The sequence below is a fragment of the Caretta caretta genome, chromosome 10 (genome assembly GCF_965140235.1).
Source record: "Caretta caretta isolate rCarCar2 chromosome 10, rCarCar1.hap1, whole genome shotgun sequence".
Taxonomy (NCBI): domain Eukaryota; kingdom Metazoa; phylum Chordata; order Testudines; family Cheloniidae; genus Caretta; species Caretta caretta.
Window position 1 is genome coordinate 30756093 of NC_134215.1, and position 22046 is coordinate 30778138.

At 57.2% G+C, this 22046-nt stretch overlaps 1 protein-coding gene across 1 annotated transcript in view; it reads left to right on the forward strand.

Annotated features, from left to right (window-relative positions):
- The first annotated feature begins 589 nt into the window (after positions 1–589).
- Positions 590–22046, forward strand: part of LOC125643752 (cytoplasmic phosphatidylinositol transfer protein 1) — a 44032-nt gene continuing 22575 nt past the window's right edge. Inside the window, exons 1-3 of the mRNA XM_048866865.2 lie at positions 590–857; positions 6171–6373; positions 19493–19641. Coding sequence (XP_048722822.1) covers positions 6326–6373; positions 19493–19641 — 197 coding nt within the window. The 5' untranslated portion in view covers positions 590–857; positions 6171–6325. The remainder of the gene's footprint in view (positions 858–6170; positions 6374–19492; positions 19642–22046) is intronic.

Genomic DNA, 22046 nt, shown 5'->3' on the forward strand with positions numbered 1-22046 from the left:
TTAGCTTTAGGCTGTGCAAACAGGACAATGACTTCAGCAGGCTAAGAAAAGGGAAGAGACTGCCTGTAAGGTTTTGCTGAATTGAGGTGGGTTGAGTCCCTGTGTGGGGGGGCAGTGTTTAAAGATTTGGGAAAACATTTGCAAAGGTGCCTAAAGTTAGCCTCCCAAACCCATATTTAGGCACCTCAAAAAGGCCTAAATATTTGCAGAGGTACCGAACAGCGCCCCTGACAGTGCCGCGGGCTTTAATCTGGCTGCAAGACCCAAGGCTTGAGCAAGCTCGGCAGGCTGCTTTGCAAATGTCAGGGTCCGAGTTTAACCTGGCGATGCCCCTCTCCTGGGCAACCTCCCTTCTCTCTCTCCAAGTCCCACAGCCAGGGAGCCAGGCACCCCGCCCCCTGGCCGAGCCAGTCACAGCGGCGGATGGGCTCCGGCTGGCTCCGCTCGCGGTGGTTGCGGGTAAGGTTTCTCTCGCTGCGCTGCCCCGGCTGGCTCCCTGGCGGCGGGCAGGTATTTCCACGCTCCGCACGCCCCCCCCGGGGCTGGGCCGGCCGGGCTGCCTGCGCTGACAGATGCTTTCCCCTAGGGGTCGGCGTGAGCCAGGGCTCGGCAGCAGGATGCGGCGAGCGGCGGCACCGGAGTGAGGGAGCCGCACTCGCAGCCCAGGGGCAGCGGCGTGGGCAGCGCGGATCGCTGGCTCCCGGCCCTCCTGGGGCGCAGGCAGCCCGGCTGCTGGCGGGGGACGAGGCGGCGGGTCCCTCGGCCTAGCGGGGCTCGGGAGTTGGAGGCAAACTCCCGTGAGCGGCCGCCGCGGGGGCGGACAGATGTGAAGGAGAATCCCGCCGCTCCGGGTCCGGGTGAGCTGAGGGCGGGGGGAGGATGGAGAACGCGCGGGGGGGGGGCAGAGGAACCACGTGTGGGAGGATGGGGAAGGGCGAGGGGGCGCTGGGGTTACGGGAGGGAGGATGGGGCAAGGAGGGGGTGCTGGGGGCACGGGAGGGAGGGAGGAGGGGGGCAGGGAGGGGGTGCTGGGGGCACGGGAGGGAGGGAGGAGGGGGCAGGGGGGAGATGCTGGGGGCACTAGAGGGAGGGAGGAGGGGGCAGGGAGGGGGCGCTGGGGGCAGGGAAGGGAGCACGGGGCAAGGAGGGGGCGCTGAGGGCACGGGAGGGGGGGAGGAAGGTCAGGGAGGGGGCGCTGGGGGCACGGGAGGGAGGGGGGGAGGCAGACATCTCCTTGCCAGCCGAGCTGTGGCTCTGTAAAGTTTCTGCCCTGCCGTGCGGGGCCGCGAGCGCGGATTCCCTCTTCGGGCGCCCATCCCATCGCCTCGGGCCCCCGCGTCAGTGCTGGGCCCGGGCAAGTGCGGACCTGGGCGGGAGCGGGTGGGGCGAGGCGCCGCGGGACTCCGCTTTCTCTGGTGAGTTTCGGCCTCCGGCGCTAGCCGCTGGGCAGGGCAGCCACCCCCAGGTCAAGCCTCAGTGAAAACGGCGTCATTAATAGGTAACCTATCCGCCCGCAGCACCTGATCTCCGGGTCCCGGGCATGTGATGGCTGGCCGAGCCCTAGGGCCCGGGGTCGGGGGATTTCTTTGTCTGCGAGCTCCGTGTGCCGGGCCCGGGAGCTGTTCTCCTGGCCAGGGGGGCTGGCAAACAAAGAAAAGGCAAAGCAGAGCTCAGGGCTCACGGTGCCTGAGGACCTGGCACCTTCCCCCAGCACAGGGCGGGCCTGGAGCCCGACAAGGAGAATCCCTGTTTGCGGTAGGTTTAACTGGGCAGCTTGGAGGTTACCTTAGTGACACATTTACTACAAAACCAGTATTTGCTGGGGATTAGCAGCTGCGTTATAAATAAATTGGCCTTTGGGTGAAGACAAAGTGTAGTGTCAATTTATCAGATGGGAGAGGCTCTGTCCTGTCCCAGGGAGCTGGGCTCAGCCAGATGGTTTTATTACTCAGGGGGCACCAGACAGGGTGTTTCACAAACAACAGAATGAATCTCCATAGAATTGACATCTCTCACACTGCTGATCAAAGGCCACAATGATGGACAGGGAGCGAGAACCCAAACAGAATGGAGTCCCCACTCACTCTATTCCTATGGTACTAAGGGCTGGGCAAAGGAACATGGGACGGGTCTGCCTTACTCAGTTCCCGTCCCCCAAACAAGCCTTGTGGGTTGGCTCCAGCAGACCCCAATACCCCATTTGGGTTTGGTTCTGGTCTATCTCTTCCCAACTAATTATTTCCGTAATCCACAATGTACTCCCTCTGTCCCCCCCCTCCACCTCCAGATGTGTTGTTGCATGGCTGGGGCATGGCATTTAAATGTTTCCATTAGCTAGATAGTGCACATCTAATAAAATTTACCGTGGATCTGATAAGATTATTATGGCATGGCTGATAAGGTTGTTATTACAAGTCTGTGAATGCTTAATAAGCGTCCCGATGTAATATACTAATTGATTTTCCAAACTGGGGTCCCAATGCCGCTCACCATGTCCATGTCAGAGGTCCTACCAAAGCCGATGGGGCTGTCACGTGAACAAGTGCTGCCGGATCAGTCCAGTGCATGTGGTGCTGGGACAAATCCACAGCTCTTTCAAAGGGTCAGGTTCGGCTCCCATTTATACTGGAGGAAATCCAGAGCCACTCCACAGGAGTCAGTTTCCTCAGAGGAGCTGAGATCAGCATCTCCACTGAAAGTAGCTCACCAATCAATAAGTGTTTACTGGAGGTGAAACAATTGGCCTCCTCAGCCTCTCTTGGGGACATAGCACTGCCATAGCATGAAAACATGTTTTGTCTCACTCTTGCCTGGTTGTGTCTCACTGGTCCCTTCTGCTTCCCCCATCTGTTTGTGGTGTCCCCCTGTTGTCTCCGTAGGGCAGGGGCCAGGTCTTTGCTAGAAGTGTGTATAGTGCTTAGCTCACTGCGGCTGGGCCTTCTACCACAATCCAAATCATAAGCTGAAGGGACCTGATCTCCTCTTGCTTGGTGTCCCCCTCCTGCCCTGTGCTCTCTCCAAGTCCCTGTGCTGAGATTGTGGTGAATGGGCTGGAGGCTCACAGATCAGGCCCCTGAGCTTACCAGCCTGGCTGTAGCATCCCTCCTTGGGTGAATGCTGCATCTGTTTCTTCCATCCCGCCACCTGCCCTCTTTAATTCTGCAGTGAGCTGGCACGTAGTGCCCTGAGAGCAGAATATGCATTAGAGCACCTGACAGGGCTTCTCTGGCTCTGATTTCCTCGTCACCCTAAGCAGTCGGTCTGCCCAGCCATCCAGGGGGTATGGGCTCTCTGTCTTGCCACCAGCATAGGGACACAGGGGCATTCTGTCTGCTGGATATGGGCTCATACACTCTTTCTCTACTCTCAGTCCAATGGACACAGGATGTCTGTCTGGCCACCTGGCTGGTCTCTATGCCTGCCCATCCATCCTCGGGTAGGAGTTACATCTGCCCACTTCTCTGCAGCTGGATCTGGGCTAGCTCCCTATCCAGCCCAAGCCTGTGCGGCGAGGCCTGTCTTCTCATTGTCCTCTGCTCCACTTCCAGTTGGGATCTCAGGAGAAGAGCAGCTTTTGCAGCATGGAGCATGCCCCTGGATTTTCCTCCAGCCCTTTCCCTCCTCAGCTCCTTCCCCCCCCCCGCCGTTTGTTCTAGCTTTGCTCCCTCTCCTAGCAGAGCTCCTTCCCTAGCCACCTCCATTTCTCCCTGCGTTTTCATCCCCCCCAGTCTTAATGGAGAAGGGTTTACAGGGAACCAGGGGAGAGGTCTTGCTCCCGCTTCCCAGCTTTGCATCTCAAGAGGAGACATGTGACTCTTACTGCTTGAAAAGAAAGCTGAGCAGGCGGCTGAGCAGGGAGAGGGCTTCGCAGGGAGGATGTTATGTGAAGGGGGTGATTGGCCTCGGAAAGGTGGGACAGCTCAGTACTGAGTGGCAGTGGCAGAATGGATTCCCCCCAGCCCAATCTCCATCGGAGTGCCGAGGGGGCAAGGGCAGTGGAACCCGATCCAGAGGAAGCCCAGTAAGCAGCATGGATTTACGCCTGGAACCATGCCCTCCCGGACACTGGAGACAGCTACTCCCATATCTGCAGCACAGGGTGTGGTTGGAGCTCAAGCCCTTGCTCAGGTGTGGGGGTGAGGGGAATGGCGAGAAACCACACAAGCCTTGCTGCCCAGGCTGCTAGTGCCCTGAACAGCCTGCAAGGTGCATATGGGGATCACTCCTCCCCGGGCAGCCCCACGTATGAGCAGCACCCAGAAAACGCTTCTCCATCAGCTGTGGCTGCCTCAGGTCTGAGCCTCTCAGTCAAGGCACCATCAGACTCTCCCTGCTCCTGGCTGTATCTCTGCTCTCCTTCTCTCCTGCTCCCTCACCTGCTGTCTGCAACAGTCTCCGCTTGCCCTCCTCAAAGCCCCTTCTGCTCTCTACTCCCATTCTCTTTGCACCTTCCTCCATGGGGCTCTTAAGTGTGGGAAGAGTCTCCTGCTTCTCCTGGGCTGGTTAACCACCCTCACTTCAGCCCTCTTAAATACCTCCCGGGAAGCTGTTCAGTGCTGATAGCACTCACTTATTCTGCATACAAATAATTGCCAGTAAATAACTGAGCAAGTGCCTTTCCCAGATGCATTCCACATACCCTGTAGAGCCCAACCTCACCCCCATCCTGGGCCCTGGCATTGTTAGCTAAGGTACTAACCATACGACAGCACAAAGTTCAGATCAGTCCTTCTCCATAGGCTTGGCTGCTCCTGGAGTTCCTCCCTAAGGGCTGCTCAGCCCGCATTCATGGTTCTCTGTCCCTGTAGAGCCACTCCCACCTCCTTTTTAGCCACCTGGGATAACAAGTCAGCAGAGCCCACTTAACCCCTTGCCAGCTGGCTCAGCATGAGCTTATAGGGCAGGCTGTTTTAGGCAAACACTGCCAACCTGTTACAGTAGCTGTGTAAGTTTACATGGAAGCGGAAGAGAGGAAGGAAAAGGGAGTTGGATAGTGGAGAGAATCCTTTAAAGAAATCTACCTCCCCTGGCAGCTCAGGGATCATGTGTTTGGACTGGGTCTATCTCTCTGGGACTGTAAACTCCTTGAGGTCAAGACTGTGGGACTGGCCTGGTGTAATTGACATTAGGTGTGTACTGTACAGTACTGCGCACTGTGATGGTGTGTAATACCCAGTTAATACTAAGTGCCTCTGAGGCTGCCTGGTCCCAGGGCAAGGCCGGGGACATTGCGGGAAGCCCAATGGCCCCAGTGGATTCAGAACTCAGCAGCTACTTCAGGAGTGTTGGTCAGACACCAGGGGAAGGAGTGGCACCGCAGTGCAGCCTACACTGACCGACTGTTCAGTGGGGACTGACTGCACGTACCATTGGAGTCAAAAGCAATATTCCCATTGGCTGCAGAGAGGCCCAGGGCTGCGCCTGGAAGGTGTGAATCATTGTCACTCACAGGCTGAGGGAGCAGGGGCACCAGCAGCTAGCATGAGTGTAAAACAAGGAGTGTGAGGAGGCAGCCACTTACACCAACCTCTCCTTGTGGCCTCCTCTCCCTCCCCCAGGGTGTGGGTCACCTGGGTGTTTACACACTTGTTAAATCCCACCAAGGGGTTAGCTACACCCTGCGGTGCCACTTCATCCTGTTTTTGGAGCCACTTGTGTAACCTGCACCCCTGTGAACAGCACAGCTGTACTGGCCCAGGGACTCCCAAGGGAGAGGCACCTGCTCCCCTCGGGTTGCACCTGTCCCTGCACCAGCAGCTGCTCAGAGGTGCAGACCTTCCCTCAGCAGGGAAGGGGTTAAATCCCAGTTTAGATCCCTCCCTCCCTCCCCTGTGTGGCTGTTTCTTGCCCCGAATGGCTGATGTGTGGCGCTGATGCAGCTGGGGGTGCTGGCCTCCCCTCCTTGCCCAACTCCTGGATCCTCCAGCTCCTTCCCTTGGTACATACCAGCTTGTTACACTCTGGTTTGGTGACCTCACAACCACTGCCATGGCAACGGCTTATGAAGTCACAAGCAGAGCTGTGCCGGTAGCAGGGGAGGAAGGAGAGAGGAGCCTTTGCTCTGACTAAGAAGGGATCGGAGAGTTCCCGGGTGTACGGACTAGAGCCCAGCTGTTGCTCTGCTCTGATCTCTCCTCTCCCCACGGGCGGGCGGTTCTGTCTCCCTGCAGAATGAGTCCTTCTCCGAAGGAGGCTTGGGTGCCACTCTGCTTTCTCCACACCGACATTTCCACTTGATCCAGCACTCCCGTCTGCCCCCCGCTTTCGGCTTCCTTCCAGAGGGGCTGCCTGTGCACCTTGAGCCCAGCAGCACGAGGGGGCCACCATGCTGATAAAGGAGTATCGGATCTGCATGCCACTCACCACTGAAGAGGTAAGCGCTCGGCTGCTGTCCTGGGGGGCACTTGCGGGTGGAAGGGGCAGTGTGGGCTGGACCCCAGGCGGCTAAAGGATTCGATGGAACACTCTCCATTTGCTGCGAGGGACGTTGGGGCTCCAGATACACCAGTCACAAGGGAGTCTGCCCTTCCCGTGAGCCAGGCGACACTGCCCAGCATGAGGGGGTGCAACATAGCTGTCCCCGTGCATGCCAGAGCGCTGCTGTGGGGCGGATAGAGGGGCAGATAGCAGCAGGGGGCAGAGGAGCGGATCAGGGTCGGGAAGAGACACTGTACGGGGGGCGATAGCAGCAGGTGGGGAGAGGGGAGCAGGGTCTGATGGGGAGGAGGGGTGTGATGGGGCAGAGCAGGTGGGGGGGACAGAGATGGGGAGGGGGGATGAGGGTCTGACGCGGGAGGAGGGGTGTGATGGCAGAATAGGTTGGGGAAGGACAAAGGACATACGGGGTCTAATGGGAGAAGAGAGGAATGATGGGGTGGGATAGCAGCAGGCAGTAATGGTGGGGAATTGGAGTCTAATGGGGTATAATAGAGAATAGGATTGCAGCAGGTATGTGGGAGATGTGAGGGGATCTGGGATGGGGTGAGGGGTACGAAGGAGCAGGAGACAGCGGGGGATGAGGTGAGGAGCTGAGGGTGAGGGGTACGATGGGGCAGGAGGCAGCGGGGGGTGAGTTGGGGAGCTGGGGCTGTGATGGGGTGAGGGATGCGATGGGGCAGGGTGGCAGCGGGGGGGTGAGGTGGGGAGCCGGGGGTGAGGGGGTATGATGGGGCAGGGTGGCATCAGGGGGGTGAGGTGGGGAGCTGGGGGTGAGGGGGTATGATGGGGCAGGGTGGCAGCATGGGGGTGAGGTGGGGAGCCGGGGGTGAGGGGTATGATGGGGCAGGGTGGCAGCAGGGGGTGAGGTGGGGAGCCGGGGGTGAGGGGTATAATGGGGCAGGGTGGCAGTGGGGGGTGAGGTGGGGAGCTGGGGGTGAGGGGGTATAATGGGGCAGGGTGGCAGCAGGGGGGTGAGGTGGGGAGCTGGGGGTGAGAGGTATGATGGGGCAGGGTGGCAGCGGGGGGTGAGGTGGGGAGCCGGGGGTGAGGGGTATAATGGGGCAGGGTGGCAGCGGGGGGTGAGGTGGGGAGCCGGGGGTGAGGCGTATAATGGGGCAGGGTGGCAGCAGGGGGGTGAGGTGGGGAGCCGGGGGTGAGGGGTATGATGGGGCAGGGTGGCAGCAGGGGGGTGAGGTGGGGAGCCGGGGGTGAGGGGTATGATGGGGCAGGGTGGCAGCAGGGGGGTGAGGTGGGGAGCCGGGGGTGAGGGGTATGATGGGGCAGGGTGGCAGCGGGGGGTGAGGTGGGGAGCCGGGGGTGAGGCGTATAATGGGGCAGGGTGGCAGCAGGGGGGTGAGGTGGGGAGCCGGGGGTGAGGGGTATGATGGGGCAGGGTGGCAGCGGGGGGTGAGGTGGGGAGCCGGGGGTGAGGGGTATGATGGGGCAGGGTGGCAGCAGGGGGGTGAGGTGGGGAGCCGGGGGTGAGGGGTATAATGGGGCAGGGTGGCAGCAGGGGGGTGAGGTGGGGAGCCGGGGGTGAGGGGTATGATGGGGCAGGGTGGCAGTGGGGGGTGAGGTGGGGAGCCGGGGGTGAGGGGTATGATGGGGCAGGGTGGCAGCAGGGGGGTGAGGTGGGGAGCCGGGGGTGAGGGGTATGATGGGGCAGGGTGGCAGCAGGGGGGTGAGGTGGGGAGCCGGGGGAGAGGGGTATGATGGGGCAGGGTGGCAGCGGGGGGTGAGGTGGGGAGCCGGGGGTGAGGGGTATGATGGGGCAGGGTGGCAGCAGGGGGGTGAGGTGGGGAGCCGGGGGTGAGGGGTATGATGGGGCAGGGTGGCAGCGGGGGGTGAGGTGGGGAGCCGGGGGTGAGGGGTATGATGGGGCAGGGTGGCAGCGGGGGGTGAGGTGGGGAGCCGGGGGTGAGGGGTATGATGGGGCAGGGTGGCAGCGGGGGGTGAGGTGGGGAGCTGGGGGTGAGAGGTACGATGGGGCAGGGTGGCAGCGGGGGGTAACGGTAAGGAGTCGGGGCTGTGAGGTGCTGGAGCTTGGATCTCGTCCCCCTGTACCAAATGGGAGGATCCAGCTTGGAGCACGGGGGAAGGGGAGGAGTGGGGGTGGCTGGGGGCCATCCTAGAGCCAGGACTGACCAGATCCAGCTGAGGGGCAAAGCTTCCTCCCTGTGATGTGTGTCTGGCCATGGAGAAAATGCCATGAACGAGGGCGAATGAGCTGGGCAGCAGGGCTCTGGGGCTGCAAGAACTGACAGTAGAGGAGGGAAGATCCCCAGGGCGCCAGGCGGGGAGCCCTGCGTGGGTGGAGAGCTGGCGCTAGTGTCCCACCCACCTCCCCTCTCTGTGTCTCTCCTTCTCCCTGCCAGTCTCAGACTCCCCAGCCTCGGGATGGGGGGTCCACAGGGAGAGGGGCAGAGGGAGTGGGAACTGTCTGCACAGCAGAACGGGGAGAGCTCTGGGCTTCCAGCATCACGTGGGGGAGGAGGGAGCCAGGTAGGAGTGTGCAGCCTTCTGTGCCTGGGGTGGGACCTCCTGGGCATGTCAGCATCCAGCGGGCCCACAGCCGCAAGCCAGTCACGCACTCTAGTCCCTGCTCCAGTATCAGGGCAGTGTTCTCAAACCCAGCCCATTGGCAGTGGGGTTCCAACCTCCACAGTGACACCAGCAGACTCGGGAGCTCCCTGCACTGCTGCTGTGTGACTCGTCCTGGGGAATTTGTCCCGTGCTTCCAGGGGCTGAACTGGGGACTAGGCTATAAGAGTGGATTTCTGATCCCAGTTCTGTTAGCAGTGCCATCGAGCGGTTCTTGGTGCGCATTTAGTGAGCAGTTGCTGAGGTCTGGGCTCTTTCCCCACTTTGCTGGAGGGGTCCAGTGCTGCGGGATCTAGCAGGCATGGAGCTGGGAGTAGATGATCTGCCTAGCACTGCGACTGAGTCACCGTGTGGCTGTGGGCACCTGCCTGAGTTTCTCCATCTGTAAAATGGGCTCAGCAATCCTGAGTTGTCACAGAGGCGTTGAGCGATAGGGAGAGGGGGTCTGGTGGTGAGAGGGGACAAGCACAGGGTTAAAATGTGACCCACACCATGCAGAAGTTTGGGAGCCCTCTGTTCTGTGCTAAGAGCACTGGTGTAAGCCATAGCCTGCGGGATGCTGACTGTAGAACTGTCTCTTCTCAGGGGACCTGACACTCGGGGCTGCTACTGTGTGCGAAGCAAAAGCGCTAGGCAGGAGCCGGTGGGGGCTAAGTGTGATGGCTTCCATGTGCGGTGGCAAGTGTGCGCCACCAGGTAAAAAGGCCAGTGACCAGCGGGCGGCATTTCCGAAAGCCTGCTGTAGGGTTATTTTCACTGTGGGAAAAAGCTAAGCAGAGTGGGGCAGGCTCATGACTTGGATGGAAAACCGCAGGGTGCAGTGGGAAGCAGCACTGCTGATTCAGTAACCGGTGCTCCTGGCTGTTCCCTAGCATGACCCCTAGAAGCTGCAGTGATGGATGTGCTAGAGATACCCATGCAGATAGGTACATGTTAAGGGCCACTGGGCTGCTGGACCCAAATCTACCCTTGTTTATGCCACTGTAAATCTGGAGTAGCGCCTATGAAGTCAAATGGAGTGACTCTGGTTTTACAGTCTTGTAACTGAGAGCAGAATTTGGCTCATTGCTGTTTGGAAGAAACATGAAACTCAGGTTCTGAGCACTTGTGAGCATCAAAACTCTGCCATAGCATGCTCTGAGAGAGGCATAGCCCTGGCCCTATTCCAGCGAGGGGTCATTGCACTCTACCAATCATAAATTCCCCCGGCAGTTTCAGTTGGATACAGTATTCATCCCCACTCCCTGTCTTTAACTCTTGCGCAGGGTTGCTATGCACTGTTAAAACAGCTGCTCTGTTCCACTTCAGAGGTGGCTGCATGTTAGTGGCAGGGGAAGTTCTTCCTGTATGTGTGTGTTGTAAAGCGCTTTGGGATGGATTTGGATGAAATATGCTGTGTGGGGTAATTGTAAGATCACTCTGTCTACAGGGCCCATCTCTGTCTCGTGCCACAGACCTGCAACAATCCCAGCTTCCCTGGCACCACATGTTCCATGGCTGGGTGCTAGCCAGACATGCTGCTCTCCTGTACAAGAAATGGGCACATCATATCTGCCCATGGCCCCATTCACGACCTTTGGTGTCGTGTCACCTATTTGGCACAGGTTTACTGAGGGCAGCTGGAGTCGCTGTGGGAAAAGGGACTTGGTGCCAGTAGCAGATTGAGAGGCGCATGCAAGTGGAAGGCAGCTGCTTGGGTCAATCCTTAGGCTCTATCTCACCAAGCAGATTGAGGGCTGACCTGTATGGCATGAGTGCAGGCGCACGCATGTGCTGGGAGCATATGGTTGATGGACGCAGAGAACTGCATTTGCTGGGAGAAGTGACCTGGAGGTAGAAGGGGTTGGTGCGGGTGGGGGGTTGAAGAGGAGAGCAGTGAGTTAGTGGGGCAGTGACTGGAGTGGGCCCCGGGCAGGTAGACTTAGCTTCTAGCACAGCTGCGCCTGGCCCCAATCTCTAGCCAGTTCCACATCCAGATCTGCGTTCTCCCACAGGAGCTGATCTCTAGTTTCCAAACTGGCCAGAAAGTGCGTTGTGAGGAGGGGAGCTCGGGCAGGCTCTGCAATGCGGTCGTGGTCTGCGTCGGCCTGCTGTTCAACAGGACAAAGCGACAGCAGCTGTAGGGTGGGGGGGGGCAAAGGCTTCAAGCTGCCGTGCAGGGCTACAGTTTGTGGGCAGGAGGGGCCCTGGTGTGTATGAAAGACGGCCGGAGGGGAGGCTGTGGTTTGATAGCAGGCACGGAGCTCAGCATGGGAGCCCAGGGTCAGCTACATGTAAGGCCTCCCCCTGCACGGGAAGTGTCAGGCAGGCAGCTTCCTGCCTCCTGCAAAAGGCCTTCGTTACCGTGGCAGTGTGCGTCATGGAAACTTCCTCATCAACAGGTCTTCTGAGAAACTGAACCGAAGGTATGTTAAGATGCTGAGTGCGGAGAGCCCTGGGCAGCAGCCCTGCATGGCGCCCACGGTAATAGTGGCCAAGCTGTCACCCCTCCTGTCTGAGGCGCTCCAAGCGCTCTGCAAACACTCATCAATCAATGCTCGGGGGACCTGGGCACGCGAGAGCATTGCCTTTGTGTTATGTATGGGGAAGCTGAGGCACGGAGCCAGGCAGTGGCTTGCTCAAGCTCACTCAATGAGTGGCAGAGCTTGGAACAGAACCCAGAAGTCCTGACTCCCCAGGCCCCTCCTGTAACCATTGGGTGACACTTCCTGTCCTTATGGGGTTGTGCTGGTTTTTGGAGCTGTGGGAAGGGATAGGCATGTTGGATTTGCCATGGCAGATGGACGCATCCCAGCAAACCTACTTAGGCCAGCATCTCCCCTACTTTTCAGGGGATGGGACAATGCTATTGCCATGAAGGGGTGTGTGTGCAGGGAGAGAGGGGGGCTTGCGTTGGCCCATTTCCCCTCACACACATTCACATACAGCTTATTCCCAGAAGCCTGAGATTTGACTGCCTTTGTAGTGTTCACTTGTTTAGCTCCTCTGCCCAGTGCAAGTCCTCCCTAAGCCTGGCTCCTTTGGGCATGATTTTCTGAGGTGAGCACCTGCAGTTCCCACTGACTTTGGCTGGAGCCATGAGCACTCAGCCGTCGGAACTCGGCACCTCTGACATCCAGGTTCAGGTGGGTGGGACTTGTGTGGAGCTTCCCCCAGCTTTCCCGTGGGTCGCAGCCTCAGGCCGGGACAGCCTCCTTTGGGTGGGACTGCATGGCCTCTGAGCACCCACCCACTCCGCAGGAGTGAGGCAGGGAGAGTGATGCAATCTCTGCCCTGGTCAACTGGCACCAGTGAAAGGGGGAACCTCCTGGTGGCTGGATGCATGTGTTCTGGGTGCTCTGGAAGAATGGGGCCCTGTGCAGCATCAGAGGTTGCCTCCGTTGTGTCTGGTTATTGACACTCCAAACTGAAACCCATGTTTTCGAGCATAGGGGTTGCAAGGCTTTCTCTTGGGCCAGCCAGGGTCACTGCAGCAGAAGCACAAAGCTGCCTGTGCATACATCCATATATTATTTGTACTGCTGTAGCCCCTACAGGCCACAACTGAGATCCAGGCTGTGCTAGGCGCTGTACAGACACCTAGGGGCCTAAGCCCCGGATCTGAATTCGCTATTAGAGCTATGGCAAAAAGCCTTTAGTAGACTGCAAGGTGAACCTATGACTTTTCCCTAGTGCTAACAACAATTGGCTTGTGATTGATTAAATACAACAGATTGAGGGTTCCTAGCTGTGGCACAAGAGCCCTGGGGTGATCTGGGGAAGCTGTCTGCGGCAATGCATGTGCTGATGGGATATAATTCAAGACAGCATGCGCTCCTCAAGCAATTAGTCTCCTTTTGCACGCAGTATTGTAGGATGAGGAGATCCAAGCTCTGAAGTGTTGTCAATAATTATTCCATGACTAATGCTGTGCATTGTCATTGCTTACAGCTAGCTGTACCTATGCCAGTAGCATAATACGAGCTCCAGAAGGGCTACGAGTATTTACCCCTAGTAACCTACAATATAGTTACAGGCAGCTACTTTTAGAAGCAGATCTTGACCTTATTCATGCTAACTGCTGTAGGCGTGTGCTAGTAGTGATTCCCCATGAGGCTAGCAGCAGTAGCATACAGCACACTGCCCATACTTGCAGAGAGCTGTGAGGAGACCCATAGTAAGTTACACTGTCTGTGGTACAAAGCTGTGAGTTTATCTGTAGTAAGCTACTGTGCCCATAACTACTGAGACTGTTGATAAGCTTAGTAACATATAGGGAGCAGCAGTGGCATGCTTTAAAACTGAGTATATTGATAGTAATCTCAAATATCCATGCTTGCTGAGACCTCCCAAGTATCCGTCTTAGCATTAATGTAATATCAAACCATGTCTGTGGAGAGCCATGGCTAATCTGCTTACAACACTGGTGCTTCGGGTTCCTCTGAGCTACACCCTAGTCTCGCAACAGTAAACTAGAGTGTTAATGTTTATGTAGAGGCATAAATTCCCATCGGCGAGCCCCAGTAATTACAGTAGGTCCACAGCATCCCTATACAAAGGTTGCTTTGTAGCCTCGATTAGAAAGGGCCCATCAGCAATTTATTCAGGATGCCCACTAGCATGGCTTTCTCCAAATGTACTCTGGGGCCTGCAGGGTTGTCTATTTCTAGCGTGCTAAGAGAGCGAAGATTTCATGTTAGCATCTGGAGAACATCTACAGTTAGGTGAAGTGGAGATAAGATCTCTCTGGCCATTAGAATGATGAATAGGATCTTCAGTGGAACAATAAAATCATTATTATGCAGAAGCATCAGCAAATATTTTTCTTCTGCTCCCATGTTATTTGTTGAACAAAAAGTCAGTGTTCTTTTCAGCAGACGCCTCCAGAAGGGTTTATTGTGCTTGAAAAGTGGCGAACTATCTCCCGGCTCCACTTTATAAAGGGAAACGACAGATAGGCTAAAGATGGCTCCCAGTTGCTGTGATTGGAGCTGTCACTTCTGCCATTCCCTGCTTTCAGTTGGGAGGGATCTGGTAGTACAGTTCAGTGGCTAGAGCCCTGGACTGGGATTTGGGAGATCTGGCTTTCTGTATGACCTTGAGCAGCTCACTTCCCACATGTGTGCCTCAGTTTCCCCTTTGAGCCCTTATCTGTTTAGATTGTAAACTCATTGGGTTTAAATTTATGCCTCTGTCTTGCATGATGTATGTACAGTGCCTAGCACAATGGAGCCCTAAATCTCAGCTGGAGTCTATAGGCAATACTGTACTACAGTTGTTTATAAAGGATGATTGTGGCCTGGAGCCATGGCATTCCAAGCAAGCAGCGTCCCTCCCTGGACATTCTGAGAATATCCTGGTTAAAATGAGGTTAAGTCTGACATGGGGCTGAGCAAACAGCCCAGGCAGCCAGTGGAAGAGCACTTGGAAGCTGACCCGCTTGGAGTGGTTCATGTTTGCACAGCAGAAACTAGCCCTTTCTGTGGTGCTGTTTGAGCTTCACCAGCCAGACTGTTTGCAATATCCCATGTGAGCGGGAGGCTCTGCTAAGACACTGTGACTCAGTCTGAGGGGACAGAATTATCAGCTTCCTTGACTCCATCTAGCCTGGCTGGAGGCCTGAGGATGTGCCTGAAAGAGTCTGAGTGTGCTAACCTCCTCTCCTCCCCTGTACCCCGGCTGCTGGATGGAGTGACTTACCATACGTGCCTTTAGAAACAGAACATGCTCTCCCTGCTCTAGGCCTCAGGATTGGAGGCGGCTGTGTGGCCTACTGGGACGAGCTTGGACTAGGAGCTGGGATCATCCTTGTATGGATCTGGGGCCACAGGGAGGTTTCCTAGGGTCAGCTCCAGAGACATCAGTTTGCGCACTTGTCCTCCAAGTGAGTCAGTTGCATTATCCGCAGGAACCCAGGATTATCCCAGCTTCTGCGCCATGCTCTTCCCAGTAGGCCACACAGCCTCCTCCGATCCCGAGGCCTGGGGCAGGGAACGTGTGTTCTCTTCACTGGCTGCAGGCAATCGACTGAGGCATGAAATGAGATCATTGCGGGGAGAGGCATAGACTCCAGTTACAAAAAGAAATGGGCCTTAGCCCCATGTCATGGGTAATGCCAGCGCTCCCTGCTCAGCCCAGAGGACTGTCAGAACAGCAAACAATGGAGTGTTCCAGCCACAGATCCCCCAGCTCAGAGCTCTCAGTCAGCCCTGGTTGTTTGTCTATGACAGCAGCAGTGCAGGGGTTGCTCTCTGGATGAGCTGGAGAGTTAGCCAGGAAGCCCAGGCCCAAAGGTCATTGTGTGGATGTAGAGCTTTCATTACTCACTGTTATTTGTATTGTAGCAGCAGCTAGAGTCCCTGAGCAAGGCCAGAGTCCGCTCATGCTAGGGGCTGTGAGCCTGAGACCTGACAGGCTAAACAGACAAAGGGCTGGAGGGGAAACTGAGGCACCGGGAGGTGAAATTACTTGCTCAAGGTCGTGCTGCAGTTCAGCAGCAGAGCTGAGAATAGAACCCAGGTCTCTTGAGTCCCAGTCCAGTGCCTCTATTAAGCCCCAAGTCCCTCTGTTCAAAGGGAGTGTAGTTTCTCTAAGGTCCTACCCACTCGATGGGAGAGACGAATGCACCGTGGCTTAGATTTGCAACACCCAGGTGTCTCACCAGGTCTGCCTATAGTACCTTTTCCTCAGCCTGACTGAGACCCTGGCAGGGCGCCCTCAGACTGCGTCTCCAGGGAGATCCCCGCCAGAAGGGAACAACTCTATACTCCCCCGCTTGGGGAGGGGGCGGGGGGAAGTGAGCCCCGGCCTGGTGCCGCCGAGGCTCCTACAGTGGCAGGCAGGTGTGAACGGACATGCTCTTGGCTGATAGCTTATCTGCTCAGCTCTGTTTCCATGTGCCGTGCTCATTATTAATATTTACACAGGCAGCAGTGCTGGGTAATGGATGGGAAGGCCGAGCTGCTGCTGACAATGGAGGCTGACTCAGCCAGCCGCGGGGAGACGGCAGCTAGAACCTTAGTACAGCCCCATGGCCTAGTAGGGGGAACTAACAGCTGGGCTCTGCTCCCCAGCCTGTGCTACCAGGGTCCTCTGCTGGGAGAGGCTTGGACAGGAGCAGCTGGGAGCTCCCCTACATCCAGTGCTCCTGTCCTGCTCCCTTCAGCACCCCCTGCCAGGAGAGGCCAGGACTTCAGTGGCTATGAGTGGCTGCAACAACTCCTGCTGTGGGAGGATAACACAGGATCCTCCCCTCTTCCTGCTCTCTGTCTGTGCCCAGCTGGGACAGGTTTGGGGCCAAGGCAGGGATCCACTGGGGTCTGTGATATGAACAAAGACCAGGCAGTTATTCCTGAGGCAGCAGGAGGACCAGCATGGAGGGGACAGGGAAGCCAGTTGGGGGGCTGAACTTCAGCCCCACCCTTTTCAGCCTCAGGAAACAATAAAAAATCCAGAGGCCTCTAATGAGGGCTGATTGAGTTCCTCTGAAAGGTCCCACTTGGCCCCTCCCCCAGCCCTCCTCCTTCCCCCCAGGAGGGCTGGGGGTTTTGTGGTGGAGTTTGAAGAGCTGCTTGGAAAGTGAGAATAGGGGCAAATACCTTCTCTCCCCCGGTCCCTGGGGGCACAGAGGTCTTTGCCAGCTGCAGGACCACAGCCATCCCCTGTGGAGGTATGGGGGTAGGGGAGTCCAGGGGCTGTACCCCCCTCTGTCTGCAGGATGTGTCAGTGGGCAGGGCTGGTGGATGTACCACAATGCACCCCCCTCCTCGCCACTGAGAGGTCACATGGGGTGCCACTGAGTAACATGAGGTGCTGTCACCCCTTTCTTCTCCTGCAGACAGCCACGCCCCATTTCTCCTTGCCTTGCTGAATGAGGGTATTCAGCCTGGGTGCTGGGCCCCGTTGTCCACCTCTGCCCCCCCCATGCAACTCTGGGTGCTGCCATCCCCAACATGGGCCAGGCTCCCACACGCTGGCACCCTGCATGATTTGGCGCAGCCTCCTTTTGCTTGGGGCTGGAGCACGCTCAGTGGGATGACAGGAAGGTCTGGGACCCACCTGCTCTAGAGAGGCCTTCAGCTCTGCTAGGCCCTCAGCTTGCATGGAGCGGCCAGGCCTTTTGCTCAGCCATGCCAGCTGGGGCTCACGGTGGGGTGGGGAGGCCAAGGGCAGAGTCAGCCACATGATGCTGTGCTCACAGTCCCCCACTCCAGAGCCTCCTCTACCAGCTGGCTGGTGCTGCCATGGCAACCCAGGGCTGCACTCTCCCCACACCCTGACCCCCAGACTGTGGCAGTGGAGGGGAGCTGGGTGCTGATTGCATCCCCTGAGTGGTGTGCATAGTGGCTGCTCCACACCATATGCTGCCCTCTAACTGGTGAATGAGTGGGGTGGGGCAATAATGAGGGGTGACTGGCCCCTGCTGAGCCACAGCGAAGGTCGGGATACGGGCTGGGTCTGAACCCGTTTCCTCTCGCTGTGGTGTTGGTTCACGCACGGGGCCCTGGAAGGGTGGCGTTCGGGCGACCGGGGGTGCGAACCCTGGTGGCTCTGGGGGTGAATGACATGAGTGAGGAAACCGCAGAGGATCTAAGAAGCAGCCCTGTAGTGCAGAAGCAGAGGCCGTGGTTATCGCTCGTATGTCGCTCTATGCTCCCCCAGAGCTGTCTCGGGTCGGGCTTCCCTGGGCTAGGTGTGCAGCCATATTCCCACCCACCAGGAGGGAGCCTCTTGCTCTTCTCCGCAGCACCCCCTGCTGGTAAGTGCAGGGCACAGTGCCCATGTCTAGCCTTCCCCTGCTAGGAGGTGTTTTCCCTATCAAAACAATGGTCTGCACAAAGCACTGTGCCATGAGCTGCTGTTGCAGGGGGTGCAGAGCGGGAGGATGCAGATGCCTAGGGCTGGATGTAGACTTTGGAATCCCTCTGTCGCCCCTGGTAACAGCGACCCCTTTAGGCCAAGGCTGGAGCAGGGTGGGAAAGCCTAGGGTTGAATGCATGTTGGCTCCGATGCCGTGTGGTGCTGAGAGCCCTCAAATCCCACTGACTTCACCTGGAGTTGAGGGCTCTCAGCACATTGCAGGTTCAGGCCCTAGGTTTCCTGTGGACCGAGAGAAGGGTGATGACAAGGTTGGGGAATCGGGTGGTGTGGGGCTAAAGCAGTGTGCAGGTCGGAGTTGGAGAGGTGGGAGCAGCCCCAGTGGAGGTGGAGTGTGAACTGCTCTCTCCCCTAGAAAGGGAGGAGCCCTGCAGTGTGGGGGTACGGACCTGCTGCTCGGGAGCATGGCCTAATGCAAGAACAGGCGGTCTCCGTTCCCCTTTTTGCCCTCAGCGTGAGCCGGGGGCGAGGGGTGGGGTGGGAAAGCATGGTGGAGCCTTCCATTCCATGAAGCTACCTACAAGACATGCACGTGCCTCATCCACCTAGTCTTTGCATCCCTTGACAAAGGGGAGTGCCAGCCAGCAGTGTGCAGCAACGGGGGAGTTGTGAACAGGGTGCCAGCTGCGTTGGGGCCAGTCCCATTTAATATCCTCATTAATGACCTGGCAGGGAGAGTAAACAGCAAGTTAATGAAATTCCCCGATGATTCTAAATTGGGAGGAGCTGCAAATAAGAGCCAGGGCAGAGTATTCATCCAAAGGAAACATGAAGAGAAAAGGAAAACCAAGGATCAGCTTGCAAAATGCACACAAATAACACGGGGAGGGAGAAAAACAAACCATTCTATGGGGGGGTGGGGGAGCCTAGACAGCCCGGGTAGCCCCAGGGTAGTGTGTACCGTGCACTGGAGTTTGCAGTGTGATATGGCAGGGAAAACAAAGGCTCATACAATGTAGGGTGGCATATGCAGTAGTGTCTCAGAGTGCGGAGGTGCTAGGTTCTCTGGCCAGCTCTGGGGTGCTGCACTGTGCTGAATTCTCCAGTCATTTACCCCAGTGAGAGTGCAATGCTCCCCCAGGCAGCGGCAGCATTTTGTGCTCTTTTTGTACTGGTGTAAGCGACCCCAGGTGGAGAACTGGGCCCATTGTGTTCATTTCTGGGCTCTGCCTTACTAGAGAGGGATTGACTAATGGGAGCTTTTCAGAGAGGAGGTGCAAAATACCAATTGGGAGAGACTGAACGGCGGGGAAAGCTAAGCGAAGAGTGAGGAGACTGCGGCAAGTCTGCGAGGGGTGTAAATGCCAAGGCAGGAGAGGAATTGTTTGGGGTGGGCTGCAAGCGGGAGTGATGGGAGCAAGTGATAAAAGGGAAAAGGTGGGCAGGACCCCAGGAGAAAGAAGCCTGATGGAGAGGAGAGGTCTGTGGCCAGTTTCCCAAGGAAGGGTTAGCAGCCCTTGGAAACGTCAAGCTCTGCCGGGCAGAATGCTACTCGCTGTAGAGTTGGGAACAATCCTGCATTGGCTGAAGAGGGGCCTCTCTCGCCCTGCACCTTACAGCAGCGTGGAATCCCTGCTCATGTCCCTTCTTGTTGCAGTACCGCATTGGACAGCTCTACATGATCAGTAAGCACAGTCACCAGGAGAGCGAAAAAGGCGAGGGTGTGGAGGTGGTGAAAAATGAGCCGCATGAAGACCCTGTCCACGGGCCTGGCCAGTTCACCGAAAAACGTGTGCACCTGTCCAGGTGAGAGTTCTCCTCTGAGCTATTCCCGGGTGATCATCCACAAAGCACAGGCTACTTCTGCCGTTGTCCCTGGGGGCTGAGCGCCGGGTTAAGGCTTCCCTAATGAACACCGTCTTTCCTGAGTGAGGGGCCCCGATCGCAACCCTGACATCTTGGAGGGTGTTTTATTAAACCCCATTTGACAGTGGTGGGGCTGCACCTCTCTTTTTGTTCTGTTTGTACAGCACCTTGCACAGTTCACAGTGGGCTCCTAGGTGCTACCACACTGCTAATCATAAATAATAATGTAGTGCTGTGGCTCTAGAATGGCTACAGTACAAGCAGCAGCAGTGCACGCTCCCCCTGCATGTTGCCACCTGAGAGCCCTCACCTCTACGGGCAAGAGGACAGTGCAGCCTCTGGGACCCAGTCAGTCTTTGGCCTCTCTGCTGAGACCAGTCCAGTTAGAGCCAGCGCTGATAGAGGGCTTGTGATGTGGACACTTCTCCACAAGACTGAGATCCCCAGCGGATTTCACACAGGGCCACCAAACAGCAAGGATGGGATTAGAACCTGCAGTCTGGTTCTCCTGTCCCCTATGTGCCAGCTCGCTTCTCTCTCCATGCTTTTTGCATCTAGCCTTTGTTCCGGGCTCTCCAAAGACCTGGTCACTGGATCGTACTTGTTCTCTGTGTTGGTTTCTCTTTGAAATCCCTTGGGCTCTCTCCAGCACCGTCCCCCCACCGTTTCTTTCTCTGACTCACCCCTCACCGAAAGCACTAACTCACCTACAACTCAGCCAATCATTTGCATTTGAAAGGTTGCTTTCACCCACCCCCAGGAGCAGAATCCCAAGAAGTATGTGACACATCCGCTACAGTGACATGGACTTCTTAGTAGCAAGAGCTCCTGAGGTTCTTGCTGATCTGGTCCCTATCCCCAGCCGCTTTGTGTCTTTTCCTCTTACATTTCAAGATGGTGTTATATCCTCCAGGCAAAGCTCTCCTCTTGTGTTAAGTCCCGGATGGTCCTGATAGGGAATCCCGCTCTCTGCAAATGTAGCTCACAGGAAATCAATGGTTGCAGAAATAACTCTTGGGGCCCATCCAGGCACCACGTCCCAGCATTGTCTCACACTAGCTGCCACAGATTAATGTTCCCACCTGCCAGCAGGAGGAGCATGTACATCAGTATCCCCTTTACTCCGGCTCAGCTTTGATTCCTACTCCAGCTGGCATGTCCCCTTCGGAGCCTCCTCTTGAGTGATCCTTGAGCACGATGGATTAATAGCTTCCCCGATCCGAGAAAAGGCCACTTCAGCTCTGCATCTTGAGAAGCAGCAGCCGGGCCAATTAGCACCTCTCCCTAATTTATTGGCCCTCGTTTGGTAGCGGCCTCCAGGTGTCTGAATCCCAATGAGTTCCTTAAGGCGAACGGCGGCTGCATTGGGGCAGCATGAGGAGAGCTGTGCTGGGCACCCAGGTGGCTCAGGGAAGCCACTAGTGCAGGGATCGGCAACCTTTGGCACGCGGCCCGTCAGGGAAATCCGCTCGTGGGCCGGGAGGGTTTGTTTACCTGCAGCGTCTGCAGGTTCGGCCGATCGCAGCTCCCACTGGCCGCGGTTCACCGTTCCAGGCCAATGGGGGCTGCGGGAAGTGGCACAGGCCGAGGGATGTGCTGGCTGCCGCTTCCTGCAGACCCCATTGGCCTGGAACGGCAAACCGCGGCCCGTGGGAGCTGCGATCGGCCGAACCTGCAGACGCTGCAGGTAAACAAACCCTCCCGGCCCGCCAGCGGATTTCCCTGACGGGCCGTATGCCAAAGGTTGCCAATCCCTGTATTAGGGGCTGTGGATGCTGCGGGTCAGGCATGCTTTGCTCTTGGAGAGCTCTCATCTGAGCATCTAGGTGCTTTGCTAACGTGAGCAGAATCTCGCGGTGGGTCAGTCTCCTTGTCCCCACCCCACATATGGAGAGAGAGGGGAAGTGACGTGTCCAAAGCTACCAAGCGGGTCAAAGGCAGCGCTAGCAATAGACCCCAGGAGTCCGAGCTCCCACCCCTAGATTGCGCTATTGTATAAATCTTCCCAGAGTGCCTGCTGCCGGTTTACAGAACCTGCTGGTAAATGGGCACCATGAGCAGGGCAGGACGGATAGTGCAGGGGCTCGTCCCTGAGGATTACTAGGCTCTCTTCATGGGGCTTGGCAGTGGGCCATCCCTGCACATTCAGAGAACTCAGCCATCTAAGAACCCCCTGCTCCCCACCATGGTCATGTCAATTCCTAACCCCAGTCAATCTGTTCCAGCTGATCTCATCCCCAGACTCTCTGAGTCACCCGGGGTGATGTCTGGAACCCCGCTGCTCCCAGCCCTCCTCTCCAAGGCCCTCTGGGGTGCTGGGTGGCTGCTTGCCCCATCTTCCTTCT